The sequence below is a fragment of the Triticum urartu genome, chromosome 2A (assembly GCF_056163025.1).
Source record: "Triticum urartu cultivar PI428250 chromosome 2A, HENAU_Tu73, whole genome shotgun sequence".
NCBI classification, from domain to species: domain Eukaryota; kingdom Viridiplantae; phylum Streptophyta; class Magnoliopsida; order Poales; family Poaceae; genus Triticum; species Triticum urartu.
The window spans coordinates 728,080,286-728,100,430 of NC_141874.1; the positions used below are offsets into that span (position 1 = coordinate 728,080,286).

Below are 20,145 nucleotides of genomic sequence, written 5' to 3' on the forward strand. Positions count from 1 at the left end.
TGCTGGTATTTCTGAGAGCTTGCTGGTTGGCAACAGTGTTGGAAATATGCCCTAGAGGCAATAATAAATTAGTTATTATTATATTTCCTTGTTCATGATAATCGTTTATTATCCATGCTATAATTGTATTGATAGGAAACTCAGATACATGTGTGGATACATAGACAACACCATGTCCCTAGTAAGCCTCTAGTTGACTAGCTCGTTGATCAATAGATGGTTACGGTTTCCTAACCATGGACATTGAATGTCGTTGATAACGGGATCACATCATTAGGAGAATGATGTGATGGACAAGACCCAATCCTAAGTCTAGCACAAAGATCGTGTAGTTCGTATGCTAAAGCTTTTCTAATGTCAAGTATCATTTCCTTAGACCATGAGATTGTGCAACTCCCGGATACCGTAGGAATGCTTTGGGTGTATCAAACGTCACAACGTAACTGGGTGACTATAAAGGTGCACTACAAGTATCTCCGAAAGTGTCTGTTGGGTTGGCACGAATCGAGACTAGGATTTGTCACTCCGTGTAAGCGGAGAGGTATCTCTGGGCCCACTCGGTAGGACATCATCATATGCGCAATGTGACCAAGGAGTTGATCACGGGATGATGTGTTACGGAACGAGTAAAGAGACTTGCCGGTAACGAGATTGAACTAGGTATTGGATACCGACGATCGAATCTCGGGCAAGTAACATACCGATAGACAAAGGGAATTGTATATGGGATTGATTAAGTCCTTGACATCGTGGTTCATCCGATGAGATCATCGTGGAACATGTGGGAGCCAACATGGGTATCCAGATCCCGCTGTTGGTTATTGACCGGAGAGTCGTCTCGGTCATGTCTGCATGTCTCCCGAACCCGTAGGGTCTACACACTTAAGGTTCGGTGACGCTAGGGTTGTAGAGATATTAGTATGCGGTAACCCGAAAGTTGTTCGGAGTCCCGGATGAGATCCCGGACGTCATGAGGAGTTCCGGAATGGTCCGGAGGTAAAGAATTATATATAGGAAGTGCTATTTCGGCCATCGAGACAAGTTTCGGGGTCACCGGTATTGTACCGGGACCACCGGAAGGGTCCCGGGGGTCCACCGGGTGGGGCCACCTGCCCCGGGGGGCCACATGGGCTGTAGGGGGTGTGCCTTGGCCTATATGGGCCAAGGGCACCAGCCCCAAGAGGCCCATGCGCCAAGAGAAGAGAAAAAGGGGAGAGTCCTAAAGGGGGAAGGCACCTCCGAGGTGCCTTGGGGAGGATGGACTCCTCCCCCCCCTTGGCCGCACCCTTCCTTGGAGGAAGGGGCAAGGGCTGCGCCTCCCCCTCTCCCTTGGCCTTATATATAGTGGGGAAAAGGAGGAGCAAACAAATCTAAGGCCTGGCGCCTCCCTCTCCCTCCCGTGACACATCTTCCTCCTCCCGCAGCGCTTAGCGAAGCCCTGTTGGAATCCCGCTACTTCCACCACGCCGTCGTGCTGTTGGATCTCCATCAACCTCTCCCTCCTCCTTGCTGGATCAAGGCGTGGGAGACGTCTCCGCTCCGTACATGTGTTGAACACGGAGGTGCCATCCGTTCGGCACTAGGATCATCGGTGATTTGAATCACGACGAGTACGACTCCATCAACCCCGTTCTCTTGAACGCTTCCGCGCGCAATCTACAAGGTTATGTAGATCCACTCCTCCCTCATTGCTAGATGACTCCATAGATTGATCTTGGTGACACATAGGAAAATTTTGAATTTCTGCTACGTTCCCCAACAGTGGCATCATGAGCTAGGTCTATGCGTAGTTTCTATGCACGAGTAGAACACAAAGTAGTTGTGGGCGTTGATTTTGTTCAATATGCTTGCCGTTACTAGTCTTATCTTGATTCGGCGGCATCGTGGGATGAAGCGGCCCGGACCAACCTTACACGTACTCTTACGTGAGACTGGTTCCACCGACTGACATGCACTAGTTGCATAAGGTGGCTAGCGGGTGTCTGTCTCTCCTACTTTAGTCGGATCGGATTCGATGAAAAGGGTCCTTATGAAGGGTAAATAGCAATTGGCATATCACGTTGTGGTCTTTGCGTAGGTAAGAAACGTTCTTGCTAGAAACCCATAGCAGCCACGTAAAACATGCAAACAACAATTAGAGGACGTCTAACTTGTTTTTGCAGGGTATGCTATGTGATGTGATATGGCCCAAAGGATGTGATGAATAATATATGTGATGTATAAGATTGATCATGCTCTTGTAATAGATGATCATGGAGCCCCAAGATGGAGATCAAAGGAGCTATATGATATTGGCCATATCATGTCACTATTATTTGATTGCATATGATGTTTATCATGTTTATACATCTTGTTTGCTTAGAACGACGGTAGTAAATAAGATGATCCCTCATTAAAATTTCAAGAAGTGTTCTCCCCTAACTGTGCACCGTTGCTACAGTTCGTCGTTTCGAAGCACGCCGTGATGATCGGGTGTGATAGATCCTTACGTTCACATACAACGGGTGTTGACGAGCCTAGCATGTACAGACATGGCCTCGGAACACAGCAAAAACACTTGGGGTTAACTTGACGAGCCTAGCATGTACAGACATGGCCTCGGAACACAGAGACCGAAAGGTCGAGCATGAGTCGTATGGTAGATACGATCAACATGATGATGTTCACCGACGTTGACTAGTCCGTCTCACGTGATGATCGGACACGGCCTAGTTCACTCGGATCATGTAATCACTTAGATGACTAGAGGGATGTCTATCTAAGTGGGAGTTCATAAGATGAACTTAATTATCCTGAACATAGTCAAAAGGATTTTACAAATTATGTCGTAGCTCGCGTTTTAGTTCTACTGTTTAGATATGTTCCTAGAGAAAAATTAGTTGAAAGTTGATAGTAGCAATTATGCGGACCAGGTCCGTAAACTGAGGATTGTCCTCATTGCTTCATAGAAGGCTTATGTCCTTAATGCACCGCTCAGTGTGCTGAACCTCGAACGTTGTCTGTGGATGTTGCGAACATCTGACATACACGTTTTGATAACTACGTGATAGTTCAGTTAAACGGTTTAGAGTTGAGGCACCGAAGACGGTTTTTGAAACGTCGCAAAACATATGAGATGTTTTGAGGGCTGAAATTGGGATTTCAGGCTCGTGCCCACGTCAAGAGGTATAAGACCTCCGACGATTTTCTTAGCCTGCAAACTAAGGAGAAAAGCTCAATTGTTGTGCTTGTGCTCAGATTGTCTGAGTACAACAATCGCTTGAATCGAGTGGGAGTTGATCTTCCAGATGAGATAGTGATGTTTCTCCGAAGTCATTACCACCAAGCTGCTAGAGCTTCGTGATGAACTATAATATATCGGGGACATGTATGATGATCCTTGAGATGTTCGTGATGTTTGACACCACAAAAGTAGAAATCAAGAAGGAGCATCAATTGTTGATGGTTGGTGAAACCACTAGTTTCAAGAAGGGCAAGGGCAAGAAGGGATACTTCATGAGACGGCAATTCAGCTGCTGCTCTAGTGAAGAAACCCAAGGTTGAACCCAAACCCGAGACTAAGTGCTTCTGTAATAAGGGGAACAGCCACTGGAGCAGAATTACCCTAAATACTTGGTAGATTAGAAGGTTGGCAAGGTCGATAGAAGTATATTGGATATACATTGTGTTGATGTGTACTTTACTAGTACTCCTAGTAGCACCAGGGTATTAGATACCGGTTCGGTTGCTAAGTGTTAGTAACTCGAAATAAAAGCTACGGAATAAACGGAGACTAGCTAAAGGTGAGCTGATGATATGTGTTGGAAGTATTTCCAATGTTGATATGATCAAATATCGCACGCTCCCTCTACCATCGAGATTGGTGTTTGCGTTGAGCATAGACATGATTGGATTATCTCTATCGCAATACGGTTATTCATTTAAGGAGAATAATGGTTACTCTGTTTATTTGAATAATACCTTCAATGGTCTTACACCTAAAATGAATGGTTTATTGAATCTCGATCGTAGTGATACACATGTTCATGCCAAAAGATAGTAATGATAGTACCACCTACTTGTGGCACTGCCACATAAGTCATATCGGTATAAAACGCATGAAGAAGCTCCATGTTGATGGATCTTTGGGCTCACTCGTTTTTGAAAGGTTTGAGACATGCGAACCATGTCTATTGGTATATATGCATGAAGAAACTCCATGCAAATGGACCGTTTTGTACTCACTTGATTTTGAATCACTTGAGACATGCAAATCATACCACATGGGCAAGATGACTGAAAGCCTCGGTTTTAGTAAAATGGAACTAGAAAGCAAATTGTTGGAAGTAATACATTTTGATGTGTGCAGTCCAATGAGTGCTGAGGCATGTAGTGGATATCGTTATGATTCTTTCTTCACAGATGATTTGAGTAGATGTTGAGTACATTTACTTGATGAATCACGAGTCTGAATTATTGAAAGGTTCAAGTAATTTCAGTGTGAAGTTGAAAGATCGTCGTGACAAGAGGATAAAAGATCTATGATATGATCATAGAGATGAATATCTGAATTACGAGTTTGGCACAAAATTAAGACATTGTGGAAATCGTTTCACAACTAATACAGCCTGGAACACCATAGTGTGATGGTGTGTCCGAACATCATAACTGCACCCTATTGGATATGATGCATACCATGATGTCTCTTATCGAATTACCACGATAGTTTATGGGTTAGGCATTAGAGACAACCGCATTCACTTTAAATAGGGCACCACGTAATTCCGATGAGATGACACCGTATGAACTATGGTTTAGAGAAACCTAAGCTGTCATTTCTTAAAAGTTTGGGGCTGCGACGCTTATGTGGAAAAGTTTCAGGCTGATAAGCTCGAACCCAAAGCGGATAAATGCATCTTCATAGGACACCCAAAACAGTTGGGTATACCTCCTGTCTCAGATCCGAAAGCAATAAGGGATTGTTTCTAGAATCGGGTCCTTTCTCGAGGAAAAGTTTCTCTCGAAAGAATTGAGTGGGAGGATGGTGGAGACTTGATGAGGTTATTGAACCGTCTCTTCAACTAGTGTATAGCAGGGCACAAAGAGTTGTTCCTGTGGCACCTACACCAATTGAAGTGGAAGCTTATGATGGTGATCATGAAACTTCAGATCAAGTCACTATCAAACCTCGCAGGATGACAAGGATGCGTACTACTTTAGAGTGGTACATAATCCTGTCTTAGAAGTCATGTTGCTAGACAACAATGAACCTACGAGCTATGGAGAAGCGATGGTGGGCCTGGATTCCGATAAATGGCTCGAGGCCATAAAATCCGAGAGAGGATCCATGTATGAAAACAAAGTGTAGACTTTGGCAGAACGGCTCGATGGTCGTAAGGCTATTGAGTACAGATGGATTTTAAAAGGAAGACGGACAATGATGGTAAATATCACCATTAAGAAAGCTGGACTTGTCGTTTTCCGACAAGTTCAAGGAGTTGACTACGATGAGACTTTCTCACTCGTAGCGATGCTAAGAGTCTGTTGGAATTATATTAGCGATTACTGCATTATTTATGAAATCTTGCAGATAGGATGTCAAAACATTGTTTCCTCGACGATTTTCTTGAGGAAAGGTTGTTTGTGATACAACCGGAAGGTTTTGTCAATCCCGAAAGATGCTAATAAGTATGCAAAGCTCCAGCAATCCTTCTGAGGACTGGAGTAAGCATCTCGGAGTTGGAATGTACGCTTTGATGAGATGATCAAATATTTTGGGTTTATATAAAGTTTGTGAGAAACTTGTATTTCCAAAGAAGTGAGTGGGAGCACTATAGAATTTCTGATGAGTATATGTTGTTGACACATTGTTGATCAGAAATGATGTAGAATTTCTGGAAAGCATATAGGGTTATTGGGAAAGTGTTTTTCAATGGAAAGCCTGGATTAAGCTACTTGAACATTGAGCATCAAGATCTATAAGGATAGATCAAAACGCATAATGGTACTTTCAAATGAGCACATACCTTGACATGATCTTGAAGGTGTTCAAGATGGATCAGTCAAAGAAGGAGTTCTTGCCTGAGTTATAAGGTATGAAGTTAAGACTTAAAGCTCGACCACAGCAGAATAGAGAGAATAGACGAAGGTCGTCCCCTATGCTTAAGACGTAGGCTCTACAATATGCTATGCTGTGTACCGCACCTAAAGTGTGCCTTGCCATGAGTCAGTCAAGGGGTACAAGAGTGATCCATGAATGGATCACAGGACAGCGGTCAAAGTTATCCTTAGTAACTAGTGGACTAAGGAAGTTTCTCGGTTATGGAGGTGGTAAAAAGAGTTCGTCATAAAGGGTTACGTCGATGCAAGCTTAACACCTATCCGGATAGCTCTAAGTAGAGATACCGGATACGTATAATGGAGCAACAATTTAGAATAAGCTCCAAGTAGAACAGTTATTTGGATTAGCTCCAAATAGAACGTGGTAGCTGCATCTAGGAGATGACATAAAGATTTGTAAAGCACACACGGATCTGAAAGGTTCAGACCCGTTGACTAAAACCTCTCTCACAAGCAACATGATCAAACCCAGAACTCATTGAGTGTTAATCACATAGTGATGTGAACTAGATTATTGACTCTAGTAAACTCTTTGGATGTTGGTTACATGGCGATGTGACCTGTGAGTGTTAATCACATGGCGATGTGAACTAGATTATTGACTCTAGTGCAAGTGGGAGACTGTTGGAAATATGCCCTAGAGGCAATAATAAATTAGTTATTATTATATTTCCTTGTTCATGATAATCGTTTATTATCCATGCTATAATTGTATTGATAGGAAACTCAGATACATGTGTGGATACATAGACAACACCATGTCCCTAGTAAGCCTCTAGTTGACTAGCTCGTTGATCAATAGATGGTTACGGTTTCCTAACCATGGACATTGAATGTCGTTGATAACGGGATCACATCATTAGGAGAATGATGTGATGGACAAGACCCAATCCTAAGTCTAGCACAAAGATCGTGTAGTTCGTATGCTAAAGCTTTTCTAATGTCAAGTATCATTTCCTTAGACCATGAGATTGTGCAACTCCCGGATACCGTAGGAATGCTTTGGGTGTATCAAACGTCACAACGTAACTGGGTGACTATAAAGGTGCACTACAGGTATCTCCGAAAGTGTCTGTTGGGTTGGCACGAATCGAGACTAGGATTTGTCACTCCGTGTAAGCGGAGAGGTATCTCTGGGCCCACTCGGTAGGACATCATCATATGCGCAATGTGACCAAGGAGTTGATCACGGGATGATGTGTTACGGAACGAGTAAAGAGACTTGCCGGTAACGAGATTGAACTAGGTATTGGATACCGACGATCGAATCTCGGGCAAGTAACATACCGATAGACAAAGGGAATTGTATACGGGATTGATTAAGTCCTTGACATCGTGGTTCATCCGATGAGATCATCGTGGAACATGTGGGAGCCAACATGGGTATCCAGATCCCGCTGTTGGTTATTGACCGGAGAGTCGTCTCGGTCATGTCTGCATGTCTCCCGAACCCGTAGGGTCTACACACTTAAGGTTCGGTGACGCTAGGGTTGTAGAGATATTAGTATGCGGTAACCCGAAAGTTGTTCGGAGTCCCGGATGAGATCCCGGACGTTACGAGGAGTTCCAGAATGGTCCGGAGGTAAAGAATTATATATAGGAAGTGCTATTTCGGCCATCGAGATAAGTTTCGGGGTCACCGGTATTGTACCGGGACCACCGGAAGGGTCCCGGGGGTCCACCGGGTGGGGCCACCTGCCCCGGGGGGCCACATGGGCTGTAGGGGGTGTGCCTTGGCCTATATGGGCCAAGGGAACCAGCCCCAAGAGGCCCATGCGCCAAGAGAAGAGAAAAAAGGGGAGAGTCCTAAAGGGGGAAGGCACCTCCGAGGTGCCTTGGGGAGGATGGACTCCTCCCCCCCCCTTGGCCGCACCCTTCCTTGGAGGAAGGGGCAAGGGCTGCGCCTCCCCCTCTCCCTTGGCCCTATATATAGTGGGGAAAAGGAGGAGCAAACAAATCTAAGGCCTGGCGCCTCCCTCTCCCTCCCGTGACACATCTTCCTCCTCCCGCAGCGCTTAGCGAAGCCCTGTTGGAATCCCGCTACTTCCACCACGCCGTCGTGCTGTTGGATCTCCATCAACCTCTCCCTCCTCCTTGCTGGATCAAGGCGTGGGAGACGTCTCCGCTCCGTACGTGTGTTGAACGCGGAGGTGCCGTCCGTTCGGCACTAGGATCATCGGTGATTTGAATCACGACGAGTACGACTCCATCAACCCCGTTCTCTTGAACGCTTCCGCGCGCGATCTACAAGGTTATGTAGATCCACTCCTCCCTCGTTGCTAGATGACTCCATAGATTGATCTTGGTGACACATAGGAAAATTTTGAATTTCTGCTACGTTCCCCAACAAACAGCACCCTCCACCATGGCCTCTTCTTATAGAGCACGCATGCAGCAACAGCTAGTTCAAAATTCAAAAGGAAAAGAGACATTGAGCAAAAGGAGCCATCACATCAAACACACGATGGATGGTAGTACATTAATAGCATACATCAGCTCACAAGTAGCAGCTATGTTGAAACTAAACAAGCACCATCAGTCATAATGTTTTGACCAAAAGACAGCCACTTTGCTTGTCCACGGCATCGCAAAATGATTCGCCCCTACGATAACAACGTCCTAAACCGACCACACACCTCTACTGCGCCCAATCTAATCTTCATCAGTGAGCTGCTCCATGATCCCTGGGTGTGGTGCAGTGTTCCCCTTTGCCGCCATCGTCTCGTACAGCATCCTCTTCCTCCTAGTCGCCAGACCAACCTATTGCAAATACAACAACAGCTAGTCATTTTCTGCTGGATATAGAGAATTTTTTGACTTCCTGAGAATTAATAGAAGCTCTCTTACCTCTGGCACGTCGTGCTCCAGACGAGTCCCATTGAAGTTATCTGCATAGTAAGCTATGTAGCCAGGAGACTCACCACTGCAATCACAAGCATATACATCAGATAAAGATTATTGGTCTGCAAACATACTATCGCACAATGAACAATCAACGCACCTGCCACATGCAACATGCATGTTTCTGTTGTACCTCACTGTCCACCCAGACAGGTTCATCTGCCATCCATCATCCAACAAGGCACCCCCATGCTTCATGCCATTAAGCATAAGCAAGATTGTCTTCCCGTGCTTAGCTCTATATGCATTTGAACTCATATGTGTGAGAACTGGGTCCAGCACGTTCAGTCTCTTCATAAGCATGTCAAACACGTACAAGCACCAGTCTCTCATCATTGACACATGCATCATTATCTGCATGAGCATGGGAAAGTTCAGTTTTGGGCAACAACAGTCATAGCGCTTTGACAACACATTTAGGAAACGTACCAGGCGACATAATTTCAACTGAAAGCCAATGCTTCCCGTAGAAAGAAAGCTCCGCAACAAGGCAGCCCCCTCCGGGTCCATGATGTTCTCAAAGTGCAACTACACCAAAGAAACAAGTTTTGTCAGCATCGGATACATCAGAACTGCTTATACGAAGTTTAGTGTTTCATATTCACTTACAGGCACGTCAGGAGATGCAAACCCCCTCCATACTGGTAATCCAACCATGTCCACCATCTTGATCTCTCTCTCATTGAAGCCACGTACCCAAGCCTCCATCCCATTGTAGTGCATCTCCCCTGTCAGACTGTATTAGTACTTGATCTTGTTGTCATCCAGTTTCAAAGGTGTTGGTCGCGAGCTGTCATACCAAACACTAACAAGACAAACAACAAATCGTTAGTTAATTGGAAGCAAACACTAAAACATTTCCAGCAACTTTATGCATTTAGTCTCACCTTGCAAGAGTATCCCTGCAGGTGAGGTACTCGACTCCGTCGTAAAATCCAAGGCAAACATGATCGGGATAGTGGACCTGCTTCAGCTCAAGCTCGAAAGGCGAGTAACCATAGTCTAGTTCTGGGGCGAGGTATGCATTTGGATGAACTATAGCTGCACATAAGAAGAAATTACCATGTCAATATGTCTAACGCGGCCCAGGAAAGCTCATGTGTGATCACCAAATGAATCATACCTAGCGGATTAGGAATATCAGAAGGGCTTTCCTCAACTCCAGGCAGAATTAGCCTTTTGTTGCGTATCGGCGTGTACTTGGCAATTGATGTGGCATGCGTCCCATCATCAGCAGCACCAGCTTGTGCAATAGCCGCTTGCATCACATAATCTGCATTCAAACAAAACGACAAGTTAGATACCACAAATGTTTTTGAATCGTTTGTAGTTCATTCAGGTGTATACCTTCAGTCATCACATAGTACATAGACGTGTCAACTAGCCCACTTGGGGTCTCAGGCCCGGACAGATTGTGTGCAGAGGAAGGAGCAAGGACCTCATGCATGGTCTTCTGACGAGTGGCCCTGGGAGCTATGTCTGATACACATGCAAAATGAAAATGAATCAGAACTTACAAGGTAATTATAAGAATGCCACAACGGGAGCATGGTCGTGATCATACCATCTGTTGCTCTCCCCTTCCCCTTGCGGTCAAAAACCACCATCGGTTTGATCTCTTCCTTACTGTCATCGCGTGTTCCCCCTGGTGCAGCAGCTACTTTGAACAGAAAATTAGTAAGTCGGTCATCTAGGTTATGGTAGCGCGTCGCTCATGTGTAATTACCTGTTGTTGTCACAAGGACATCCGATGGAATTACTCCAGTCATATTGTTGTCGCCATTATTCCCCGCAACTTGAGCTGCATTAGCACTATCAACGTTCTGGTTTTGCACAACCACAGCCATCAGCTCATGAGCTGCTTTCCTAGAACTTGCAGCAAGGTCTTCTGCAACTGCAAATGACAAAACTGCAATCAGTGTCAAACAAGATAGCACATAAACATAGACGCAGGAGAAGAAAAACATCAATACCTGTAGATTTTGGGTTACTTGGCGCGTCAGGCATGTTACAAGGAAACATAGCCGCCACTGAAGAATGCCTTTTCACGTGCGCCAGGAAGAAATCCAAAGTCTGCTCCAGATCTTTCTGCCTGTTTTCTGCGGCCTTCTTCTTGATATCCTCCAGGACACTGTCCCTGATAGTGTCAACCACCTTCACAAATTCAGCCTCGCGTATCTGGTACTGGTAATCCATTGCAGCTTTGAAAGAAGCAAGGATCTTGATGTTCATAACAACAGATCAAAAAAATGGAGTTAGCAATAGCAACTGACCAAGACAGAGGACAACAAACGATTTTTAAAAACTGTGCAAGCAGCTTTCCATCCATGTACCTCATCAGACAAGCCACTTGTCGCAGCGGGAGTGCTTGGGGCATGCGGTGCAGCACCAGCTGATCCACCAGCCGCACTGCTCTCACCACCGATCTTTGTAGCACTGCCAGACCAACCAATGATATTTGCCGACGGAGAACGGGGAACATCTCCTAACTGAATCCGACAGAGAGACACATGGAGTTAATTGGCAATGCATGCAGACAGTCTCGAGAAATATAAACAAGTACACATTTTTACCTCTAGGCCGCACTCTATGCCATGAGCAGCTGCATGCTTCCGGATTTGCTCCTTTAGCTTTACATCAGAGTAATCAGCAAGCCTCGGGATGGATAACAGTAGCCTGCCTTGGCGACCATGCTCGTGGTAATCCAGCCAGATTATCTAGCATTTTTTGCCACGTGAAAAAAACAGAACGCATAATATAGTAGGCACGACTGCATTTGAGCTAGATTAGTGGGATCGAACTAACCTGTGGGATGATGAGGCACCCACTTAGGTTAACCAAAGTAGGATCAAAGCTGAGATCATGCCTTAGCTTCCGTGCTGCTTCCCTCAGCCCCTCAACAACGTAATCGCAGAAATCAAACTCCGCTATATTCTCTGGATCGGCCACAACAGGGAGTAGCTCATTTGCAATCTTTGCTGTGGCACCAGTAGGCACAAGGAAAGTCGAGCTGGCTAACAGTGTCACAGCCACCTTCATGGCTGTTCGCTCCTCACCCTCTATGGCACCCCTACTAGCACCCTGAACTATTTTCTTGACTTTGTAAACAGGGATGTTGTTCGACCTTGGCATTCCAGTGCCAAGTAGCCCATGCACATGGCCAAGCAAGCCCTCACGATCTGCAAGGCAATGCCCACCGGCGATGTCTATCTTCCTACCACCCGGCTCAAGACTGATACATCTAGCAACCTCCCTAATGTTGATCTCTATGAAAACCCCATCACCCATGTCCATCATCATGTTATCTGGGTTTATTCTAGAGATCAAAGACATGGAAAAGATCCTATTCGTGTTGCCTAACACCCTGATCTTGCACAACTGCTCCATGCCTACATCTTTGAAAACACTTCTGACCTCGGGGTTCCATTCACCAGCAAGGGATTGCAAGGCCATGGAGGTGAAGCTGGTACGTACTGTCGGAGGACGCCTGCTCGCCGCCGCCGAGGAAGAACCAGTTGCCGGCATTGCCGCAGCTGCCGGAGACGCGCCCTTTGGTGGTCTCCCCCGCGCCATGCCCCCCACCAGCCGGCCTGCTAGATCTGATTCATCCAAAGCAAAGGAGGGGACGAGGTAGTCAGCATGGCAAACTGAACAAAAGGAAACTTACTAGTAGGAATGGAGTTGGACAGAGAGCAAAGAGATGCAAAGAGATTACCTTCTTCTTCAGCAGCCTTCAATGGTGGTGCGTGTGTGGCGGTGCTCCCAACGGAGAGAGGTGGCGGGGTGGGGTGGAATGGATACTCAGTTGGTCCAGGACGGGGTATATATACAAATGCTCCATCCATTCGGCATGCGTCCTAACGGAGCAGCGTTAGGTGAACCCGATTAGCACAGGACTACCAGCGTGCCCTTCTGCATGGCAGCACTTAGGCACATCAGCCACACAACGCATGCATTGGGCCACACAAGTCAGGCCAGTCTTTAATCATTTTTTTGCAACGTCAGCAAATCATTGTCATTCTAATCCATAAGCTTACACTGACGAACTAAGATAATTCAACTCACGTGCACTCTCTACATAGCATACTAATTTTCAAACACACGCCACACCATAACTCCCATGGACGAGGTAAACTAAATCTTCAGGCGCTTGCTTGGTGGGCTGTCGACGTCATCATCATCAGCAGCTCGATCAACATTGCCTGTACCCGATTCATTATCACCATCCGCGAGCTCATTAGCACCAGCAGGAGCATTGTAGTCCAATGGATCAAACTCCCCTGTCTCCTCAACCGCGTTATGTATCTGAGGAAGCACGACAGCCTAACAAAACAAGCAAATCAAGTAAGCACAACAAATCATCGAGGAAATTCAAAGGTGTAATAATGCAGGAAATTAGAAGTAGTTCATTACATTTTCAGCCACTTCCACCATCTCAATCACAGCACGATCAACTGGCCCTTGCCCAAACACGCTGGCCTGTAGACACGCAAATCATCACTAGTGAGAAGAGAAAACAAAATGAAGTTGAGTTTCTAACTTTTCAATCCATAATCTAACCTCGTCTGCTGCGGTGCAAAGAGAGGCCGATGCATGAGACACGATGTCGTTGCCCACACCATGCACGGCGCCACCCTGCTGCACGTTGGAAAATCACAAAAAACTAGGTCAAGCAAATAGCCCAACTTTCCAACATAAGCAAGTATTAGTGGGAATAGTACTAACAATCAGCGAGCTGGGCGCCAGAGTTGTGCCATCCGAGGTAGTTACCACGGAGTGGATGGGTGCACTATTGGTGGGCGCCATCAAATCCTTGCAAGCATGAATTCCGTGGAATCCCGCCACCTCTATATATAGCGTATCCAAATTTTCATGTTCCCTCCAACTCCATCCATTCAAATTTTGAATCCCAAGCACTCCAAAGCTACGGGCTGGTGAAATTTTGAATCTTAGCAAGCCAGGCCGATTGAGCGACTCCATAGGCTCATACAAGAGGGGGAAATCACGGGTGAAGCTTGGTAAAGTTGACAATAACAGTACATACGCATTTACTCGCCCATGTGTTCTCCATCTTTGTCTGTGAAACACATCTTGTCATGCCCAGTACACCCCCATCCCACGCCAAGCACGCCATCATCGCGATTATAAAGTTTTTGGGCAGCGAACCTACACTGTGACATGTCCATGTCCTAGAACACATGGGCGACCTCGCTAGCACAGTGCTTTGCCGCAGTAGGAGACAACCGCACCGCTCGCTGCACGTCTTTGTCCAGTGTTCCTTTTCGTTGTGTCAACCATCAGCACAACAGGGTTTTTTACACACGCCTAACCACGTTTTCTTGACAAACAGGTTGACCAACAAATATCAACCATGAAAAACTAGCTGTTCTGACATCCGGGCACTGATCGCACACACGATACAACTTGACAAAGGTTTTCTAAAACATTTTTTTGCAAGACCATACAATTAGCATGAAGATGAAACAAACTCCCCAGCGCATGTAGATAAAACAAACACCCCAGCCGTATTTGCAGTCAAACCAAATCTACTTTATCATAAATGCAATCCTTTTTACCCGGGAGTGGACAACACACATAACTCCGCCGCTGTGCCCAAGGGTTGGCCTTACGGTGGGTAGGTGCAAGCACATCTGCGCCTGCTCGTCAGTCTGTTCCAAAGACCTCACCGGCCATGCCTCATGAAAATTCACGAGACGTGCCCAGTGCTGCGAGTTGTCTAATCAAAATGCTGGGCATGCATCAGCACACGATCACATCAGTTCTCCCACGCCTCTGACTAGTCGAGCACGCACGGGGTGCCATCGACACATCGCATGTGTCGCATAGCAATGAAAAAAAAGGTTTCATTCCCAACAATGGGAAACGATCCTACCCAGAGATCTCTGCCTCCCCCAAGGCCCATTTTTCCGATCAGACCGCGGCCCAATTGCCCGGCAACTGGGCATTTGGAATGCTTCGCAAATTATTTCCGAGTTTCCCACCCGAAATCAGTCCACAAATATGGCAGTAACATGAGTGAAAATTACCAAAGTCATATAAAAAGATTTAAGCATAACCCAGTCGCACGCTTGAACTCATTGTAAGCCTGGATATCAACAATACATTTCTACCCAAGCTACAAATACAAACACAAACCAAATTTGCTGACGACATAAACTACAGGAAATTAGGCACAAAGGGTTCTGCCCGCTTTCCGCAAGAGTTTCGACGATTTCCGAGCACTCCACATTTCCCACACTTAGGCATCTTCCTTGGAGCTTTCAGAATATCTCCCCTTTCCGGACATGTCGTGCTCTTGTGCCCCTTCACCCGGCATATCGCACAAAACCTTGACCTCTTCATTTTATCTTCATACGGAGCCTTGTCTCTGCTAGTGGTTGGCCTCCCCGGCTGGCCCATCTCTTTTGCAGGAGCAATCCAAGAACAGTTTGACAATGCATCCCCGTCAACAATATTAATACATGCATCAGCATTTTTGTCACCATGGGTACCATCTTTGGCTCTCTGCTCCAAAGCCTCACGCTCTTCGAGTCCCATACCATCCTTGTCATGGCTTAGGGGGAGAAGAGTTGTGTAAACCTCCTTCATCATGGCCATGAAAACATCATAGCACTTCACATTACTATCGCCCAGCCTAACACATTCAAGCTCCTTCATGTACATGGTGTTGTGCCTGTAAGTATCAAAACCATGCGGCCCTCTGTCCTTCTGGTATCGAACAAGGTGCTCCGGCAATATATCGCGGGCATCCCTAGTCCAGCGTTTTAGTATGTGCTTATCTGGGATCTTGCTCAATTTGAGCTCAATCATAACCTGCCACCACAGCAAATGAGACCTCAGACTAGCACAACTTTGTTTGCATGGCAGATGACGTTGTGTAGCATCATACGAAGATGTTTTTACTTACCTTCAACGAATGACAGCAAACCATTCCAGAGTGCTCGAAAATCCCACATTCGCAATTAAAGAAACTCTGATCATCATCGACTTCAACCTTGAACTGTACTTTGCTCCATTTCTCTCTTGCCAGAGCATCAACGTGAGTAAGAATGTATATCTTTTTCGGGACAACAACATCCAGTTCATAGGCCCCTGCCTTGTACAAAGCATCTCCAAATTGCTCAAACATTGCCCTTGTGTATATCTTGCTAGCATGCCTCTCAATTGGAAGATTTACTCGCAACAAAACCCCACTCTGAAACATATCAAAACACAAAAAATGAACAGATCAGGCATCGGTGTACACTTCGTCTAATACATCTACCAATCAAGAACATGTCTATGGAGACTGGTTTACTAACTAGTAAAGCAACCGGCCGACTCTTTTCTCAGAACATACCAGTGCGGTTCGTTTCTCCTGGAAGCTCTCTTCAGACTCTCTGTCAAACTGGAGCTTCTCGTACTGTTTGAGGAACAGATGCATTGGACAACCCGGAGGGACATAACTTTTAAGCATGTGATTGGCACTTTCACTCCGTTGAGTACTAGTCATCTTTGCGCAAAAAACACCTCTGAAATACGGCTTTGCCCACTTATGCCGCACCTCATAAATTTGAGTAAGGTACGGGTGCTTTCTCAGTGAATATTTATCAAGCATTGCAGACCATCCATCCTCGAACTCTTGCTCCGTGACCATGTGATGAACCAGCTTATGAAATTCACTTTTGAAATCAGTTTTCTTGCTCCACAAAACCCCCATTGATTCCTTTGCTTTCTTCAGCACATGCCATTTACACCACCTATGCGTTGTATTGGGCATCTCTGTTTCTATAGCCAATTCCATTGACCGCGCCTGGTCTGCAACCAGCAAAGTAAATTAGATCCATTAGGAGCTTACATCATGGAAAGTATTGGTTCAAGAAAAATGAGAGATTCACATCTACCCCTAATCTAGCCGTACCTGTTAATATTGTTTGCGGGTGTTTACCCCCGACCATCCTGATGAATTCACGGAAAACCCACTTGAATGTGTCCTCCTTCTCATCCCTCAGCATGACACCTCCGAAAATTATGCTCTGGAAGTGATTGTTCACTCCTACAAACAGACCGAATGGCATGTCATATAGGTTGGTCCTGTATGTGGTATCAAATGTAACAACATCTCCGAAACACCTATACTGGTCCACACTACGCCCGTTAACCCACATAAGTGTCTTAATCCTGCTCTCATCATCAACCTGGACAGTATAGTTGAATTCTGGATCGTTTGCCTTCATCTCCGCAAGTATGTCCATTGTTTTCCGGGCATCTGAATCAGACTGCTCCTTGTTCAACTTGCAACACAGCGTCTTCAGTGACCGTTTTGTAAATGGCACATTATCAATTGTTCCAAAAAAACTACCAACTATACTAAAAACCTTTCCAAGACTGACATTGTTCTCTCTAAGCTGCCTAACAAGATCCTTAGTATACCGGTCAATGAGCCTGTGCGACGGCCAATGCATCTTCTCACCACAAGTGCTTGACAAAGAGTGGTTGTGTGCCGCCCGGTGCTCTGAAATATACCATCCATTGTCGTCCGACCGAAGCAGCCTGATCCGGGCAGCACAACCGCACAGTGTTGATCTTGTATTCTCCCTCTCCGGTTTACCCTGCCGATGCACATAACATGATTTGTCAGCCTATAACATATTCTTGCAGACTTTTTCTCCCCAAACAGTGATGCACAAAAAGAAAAACAAACGCACCGCACATCCACAGACTATCTCCTGCATGCACTTCACCCGCTCCACATTTAGCCTACTTTTCGAATACCTTATACCAAATCCAAGCTCCCACGAATATAAATTGTAGAATTAATAGGCTTCATCCAATGAATCAAAAGAGGTCCCGACAGCTGGGTTGACAACATTGCCATCTCTTTTCAATATGAAAGCCCTCATGGACAATTCAAGGGCACTTTTCCGGTTCGGGTTGAGCTTGCGCTCAGCGGGGGCCTTTCTGATCCTTACCCTGTTATTTTTGAGAGAAAAATTAAATAATTCGCATAGAAAAGAAAATCAATTCCTCTTCCTCAATGCACCAGATTACACGAAACTGTCAATTATTGCCCCCCTGATTTCCAATTTTATACAAAGGCAAACCCGACAAAGCAGGACTGCAGATAAAAAACAAGATATGCAAACAAAATCTTTTCCTAGTATCGCACTCCAACACCTCTCGACTTTTTAGTTAAACTAGCTACAAACAGGACAGGATATGCAATTTCAAAGAACAAGAAGACTGTGCAACAGCCCGCACGCAGATAATCCCAGTAATTTCAGAAACCTAATGTAATCAGTCAGACACACAGTGCGGATTTAGTACAGACCTGTACTAAATAACTACATAACATATAGCTAGATGCTAATGAAATCGTTTTTGCATATATGACCAGCACACAAAAGAAATCAGTTCTACGCGCGATTACCTGCGTGTCCATCCGCTCGTAGCCTCCGAACAAACTTGCAAGAGCGGGTCCTCGCCAAGAAATCCGGCATCTCCGCCACCGCTACGGAGGTCCCCTGCACGACGAATGTCAGCCTCGGCGACGCTGATAGAAGCCTGGGACTCTATAGGCCGGGCAGCACCAGTATTGCCCGCATGCCCGCGGCTAATCCTGAGCGGAAAAAATCAAATCAAGGAATTTCAGGGACAAACGGCAACCAGATCTAATCCTAACTTCATCTTTTGCATGAGACAAAAACTAGTAGCTCTGCTAAGTGGCATCTGAATTACCTCTGTTCGGAATCGCCCTCCGTTTCCATGGACAGGTCCATGGAGCAGGCTCCAAGGTCTCGATCCAGAGGAGGAAGACGAACTGGAGAAAGGAGCAGCAGGAGGCGTATGGGCCTGTGCCCTGACGGCCAGTGCTTTGAGAAAGGGATAGCTGGCCACGCGATGTGGGCCAACATGCCCTGCGCCTCGACTCGAGACTAGTCACGTGATCTTTGCAACTGTACCAAACCCAGCTGCACCGTGTACCAGCCCACGCACTCCGCGAGTCCAGCTCCACAGCAACGAAACATTTGTTCCACACCGATACGCCTATGAACCTAATACCTATTACTAGGGAACGGACAGGGGGGAGACAGCGAAGTGATGTTTGCCAATCCCCAGGAACGGTTGGACGGCCATGATTAAGTCCACACGAGCCGCCGTCCACCGAAAAGTCGCTTGCTTATTTGCATCCTTATACATATCTCCAAAGGACATGAAGTGTTATGATATATAGTATCATCACATACATCTGTGAATGCGTACAGACCCAAATATAGATTGACATATGTAAAGAGACTTTATCTCTCACCGATCCTCTATATGCTTGCTATCGGCTCGATACAAAGGTTAAACCTCCATAAAAACAAAAATACCATTCGATTTGTGTGTAGTGATACATAGACTGTTGAATATGCTCGAAACGGCAATAAAAAACAAGACATTTCCATTTCCCCTCTAATTTGTTTCCAGACTCATCTTTACACCTAATAAAAAATAGTGGTCAACTTTGCCTTCTTTCATCTGGTGCCCTTATGAAAACACTCCCCCGTGTTGTTTCCGTTCAGTCAAAGGAATTTGACCATCTACAGGACATTTTCTGGACAATTTTGCGCTTGTGTGCATATGCCATTGACATGTGAGACATTTTTGACAAAGGGAATATATTAATATCAAGGAGATACCAATTACAACCAGCCTCTACAATAACGAAATGTCGTAAAGACATCACAGATGTACACAGCCAAAAGACAAAAAAAATAAAAAATAAATAAATGAAAAATCCTGCTATAGTGATCAAGTCCTTGTAGCTGCAGCACGAACCACAGCCAAGACAACACCAAAAGTCCAAATTCTTCAAAAGCGACACCTCCAAGAAGAAAACAGTGCACAAGCGCCGTCATCGCTTGATCATAGATCTTAGGTTTTCACCCTGAAGAAAATCCGCACTCTCAAAACAATGCCTTCAACAAGAACACTGCCAGACACAACCAATTAAGGCCAGACCTTGGGTTTTCACCTTGAAAATTAAGACTTTGTACTTCGTCTGTGTTGCCGCCCCCACTTGCTGATGCCACTGCTACAAGTCATGAATCCCCAAGCGAAGTCATCATCGCCTCAAAGTCTCGATCCACCATTATTAGGCCT

General features: G+C 45.6%; 2 protein-coding genes and 1 long non-coding RNA gene across 3 annotated transcripts; all 3 read right to left on the bottom strand.

Annotated features, from left to right (window-relative positions):
- Window positions 1–8,751: 8,751 nt before the first annotated feature.
- LOC147987262 (uncharacterized) lies at window positions 8,752–12,573 on the bottom strand. Its single transcript, XM_087542333.1, has 15 exons — window positions 11,806–12,573; window positions 11,574–11,717; window positions 11,274–11,489; window positions 10,974–11,220; window positions 10,727–10,909; window positions 10,565–10,657; window positions 10,348–10,479; window positions 10,124–10,273; window positions 9,888–10,041; window positions 9,800–9,805; window positions 9,610–9,736; window positions 9,430–9,528; window positions 9,134–9,354; window positions 8,947–9,022; window positions 8,752–8,859 (listed from the first exon to the last, which is right to left on the bottom strand). The coding sequence occupies exons 1-15, from the start codon at window positions 12,571–12,573 to the stop codon at window positions 8,752–8,754; spliced, it is 2,724 nt and encodes a 907-aa protein (XP_087398459.1).
- Window positions 12,574–12,963: 390 nt separating this feature from the next.
- Window positions 12,964–13,699, bottom strand: LOC147987263 (uncharacterized). The gene is made up of 3 exons (XR_015615278.1): window positions 13,561–13,699; window positions 13,414–13,479; window positions 12,964–13,323 (listed from the first exon to the last, which is right to left on the bottom strand). It is a non-coding gene; the product is annotated as an uncharacterized LOC147987263 (long non-coding RNA).
- Window positions 13,700–15,037: 1,338 nt separating this feature from the next.
- On the bottom strand, window positions 15,038–17,776 carry LOC125534371 (protein FAR1-RELATED SEQUENCE 5-like). Its single transcript, XM_048697623.2, has 5 exons — window positions 17,709–17,776; window positions 16,922–17,612; window positions 16,361–16,818; window positions 15,929–16,216; window positions 15,038–15,834 (listed from the first exon to the last, which is right to left on the bottom strand). Exons 1-5 carry the CDS (start codon window positions 17,733–17,735, stop codon window positions 15,178–15,180), a joined length of 2,121 nt encoding a protein of 706 aa, XP_048553580.2. The 5' UTR covers window positions 17,736–17,776; the 3' UTR covers window positions 15,038–15,177.
- Window positions 17,777–20,145: the final 2,369 nt, after the last annotated feature.

Coding starts and splice junctions, on each gene's coding strand:
- LOC125534371 (XM_048697623.2), bottom strand. CDS start 17,735: ATGCAGGAGATAGTCTGTGGATGTGCG. Junction 17,613..17,708: donor AGATAGTCTGTGGATGTGCG/GTGCGTTTGTTT, acceptor GTGCATCGGCAG/GGTAAACCGGAGAGGGAGAA. Junction 16,217..16,360: donor AGGAGAAACGAACCGCACTG/GTATGTTCTGAG, acceptor GATATGTTTCAG/AGTGGGGTTTTGTTGCGAGT.
- LOC147987262 (XM_087542333.1), bottom strand. CDS start 12,573: ATGGCGCGGGGGAGACCACCAAAGGGCGCGTCTCCGGCAGCTGCGGCA. Junction 10,910..10,973: donor AAGTAACCCAAAATCTACAG/GTATTGATGTTT, acceptor CACTGATTGCAG/TTTTGTCATTTGCAGTTGCA. Junction 10,658..10,726: donor TGTCCTTGTGACAACAACAG/GTAATTACACAT, acceptor TGTTCAAAGTAG/CTGCTGCACCAGGGGGAACA.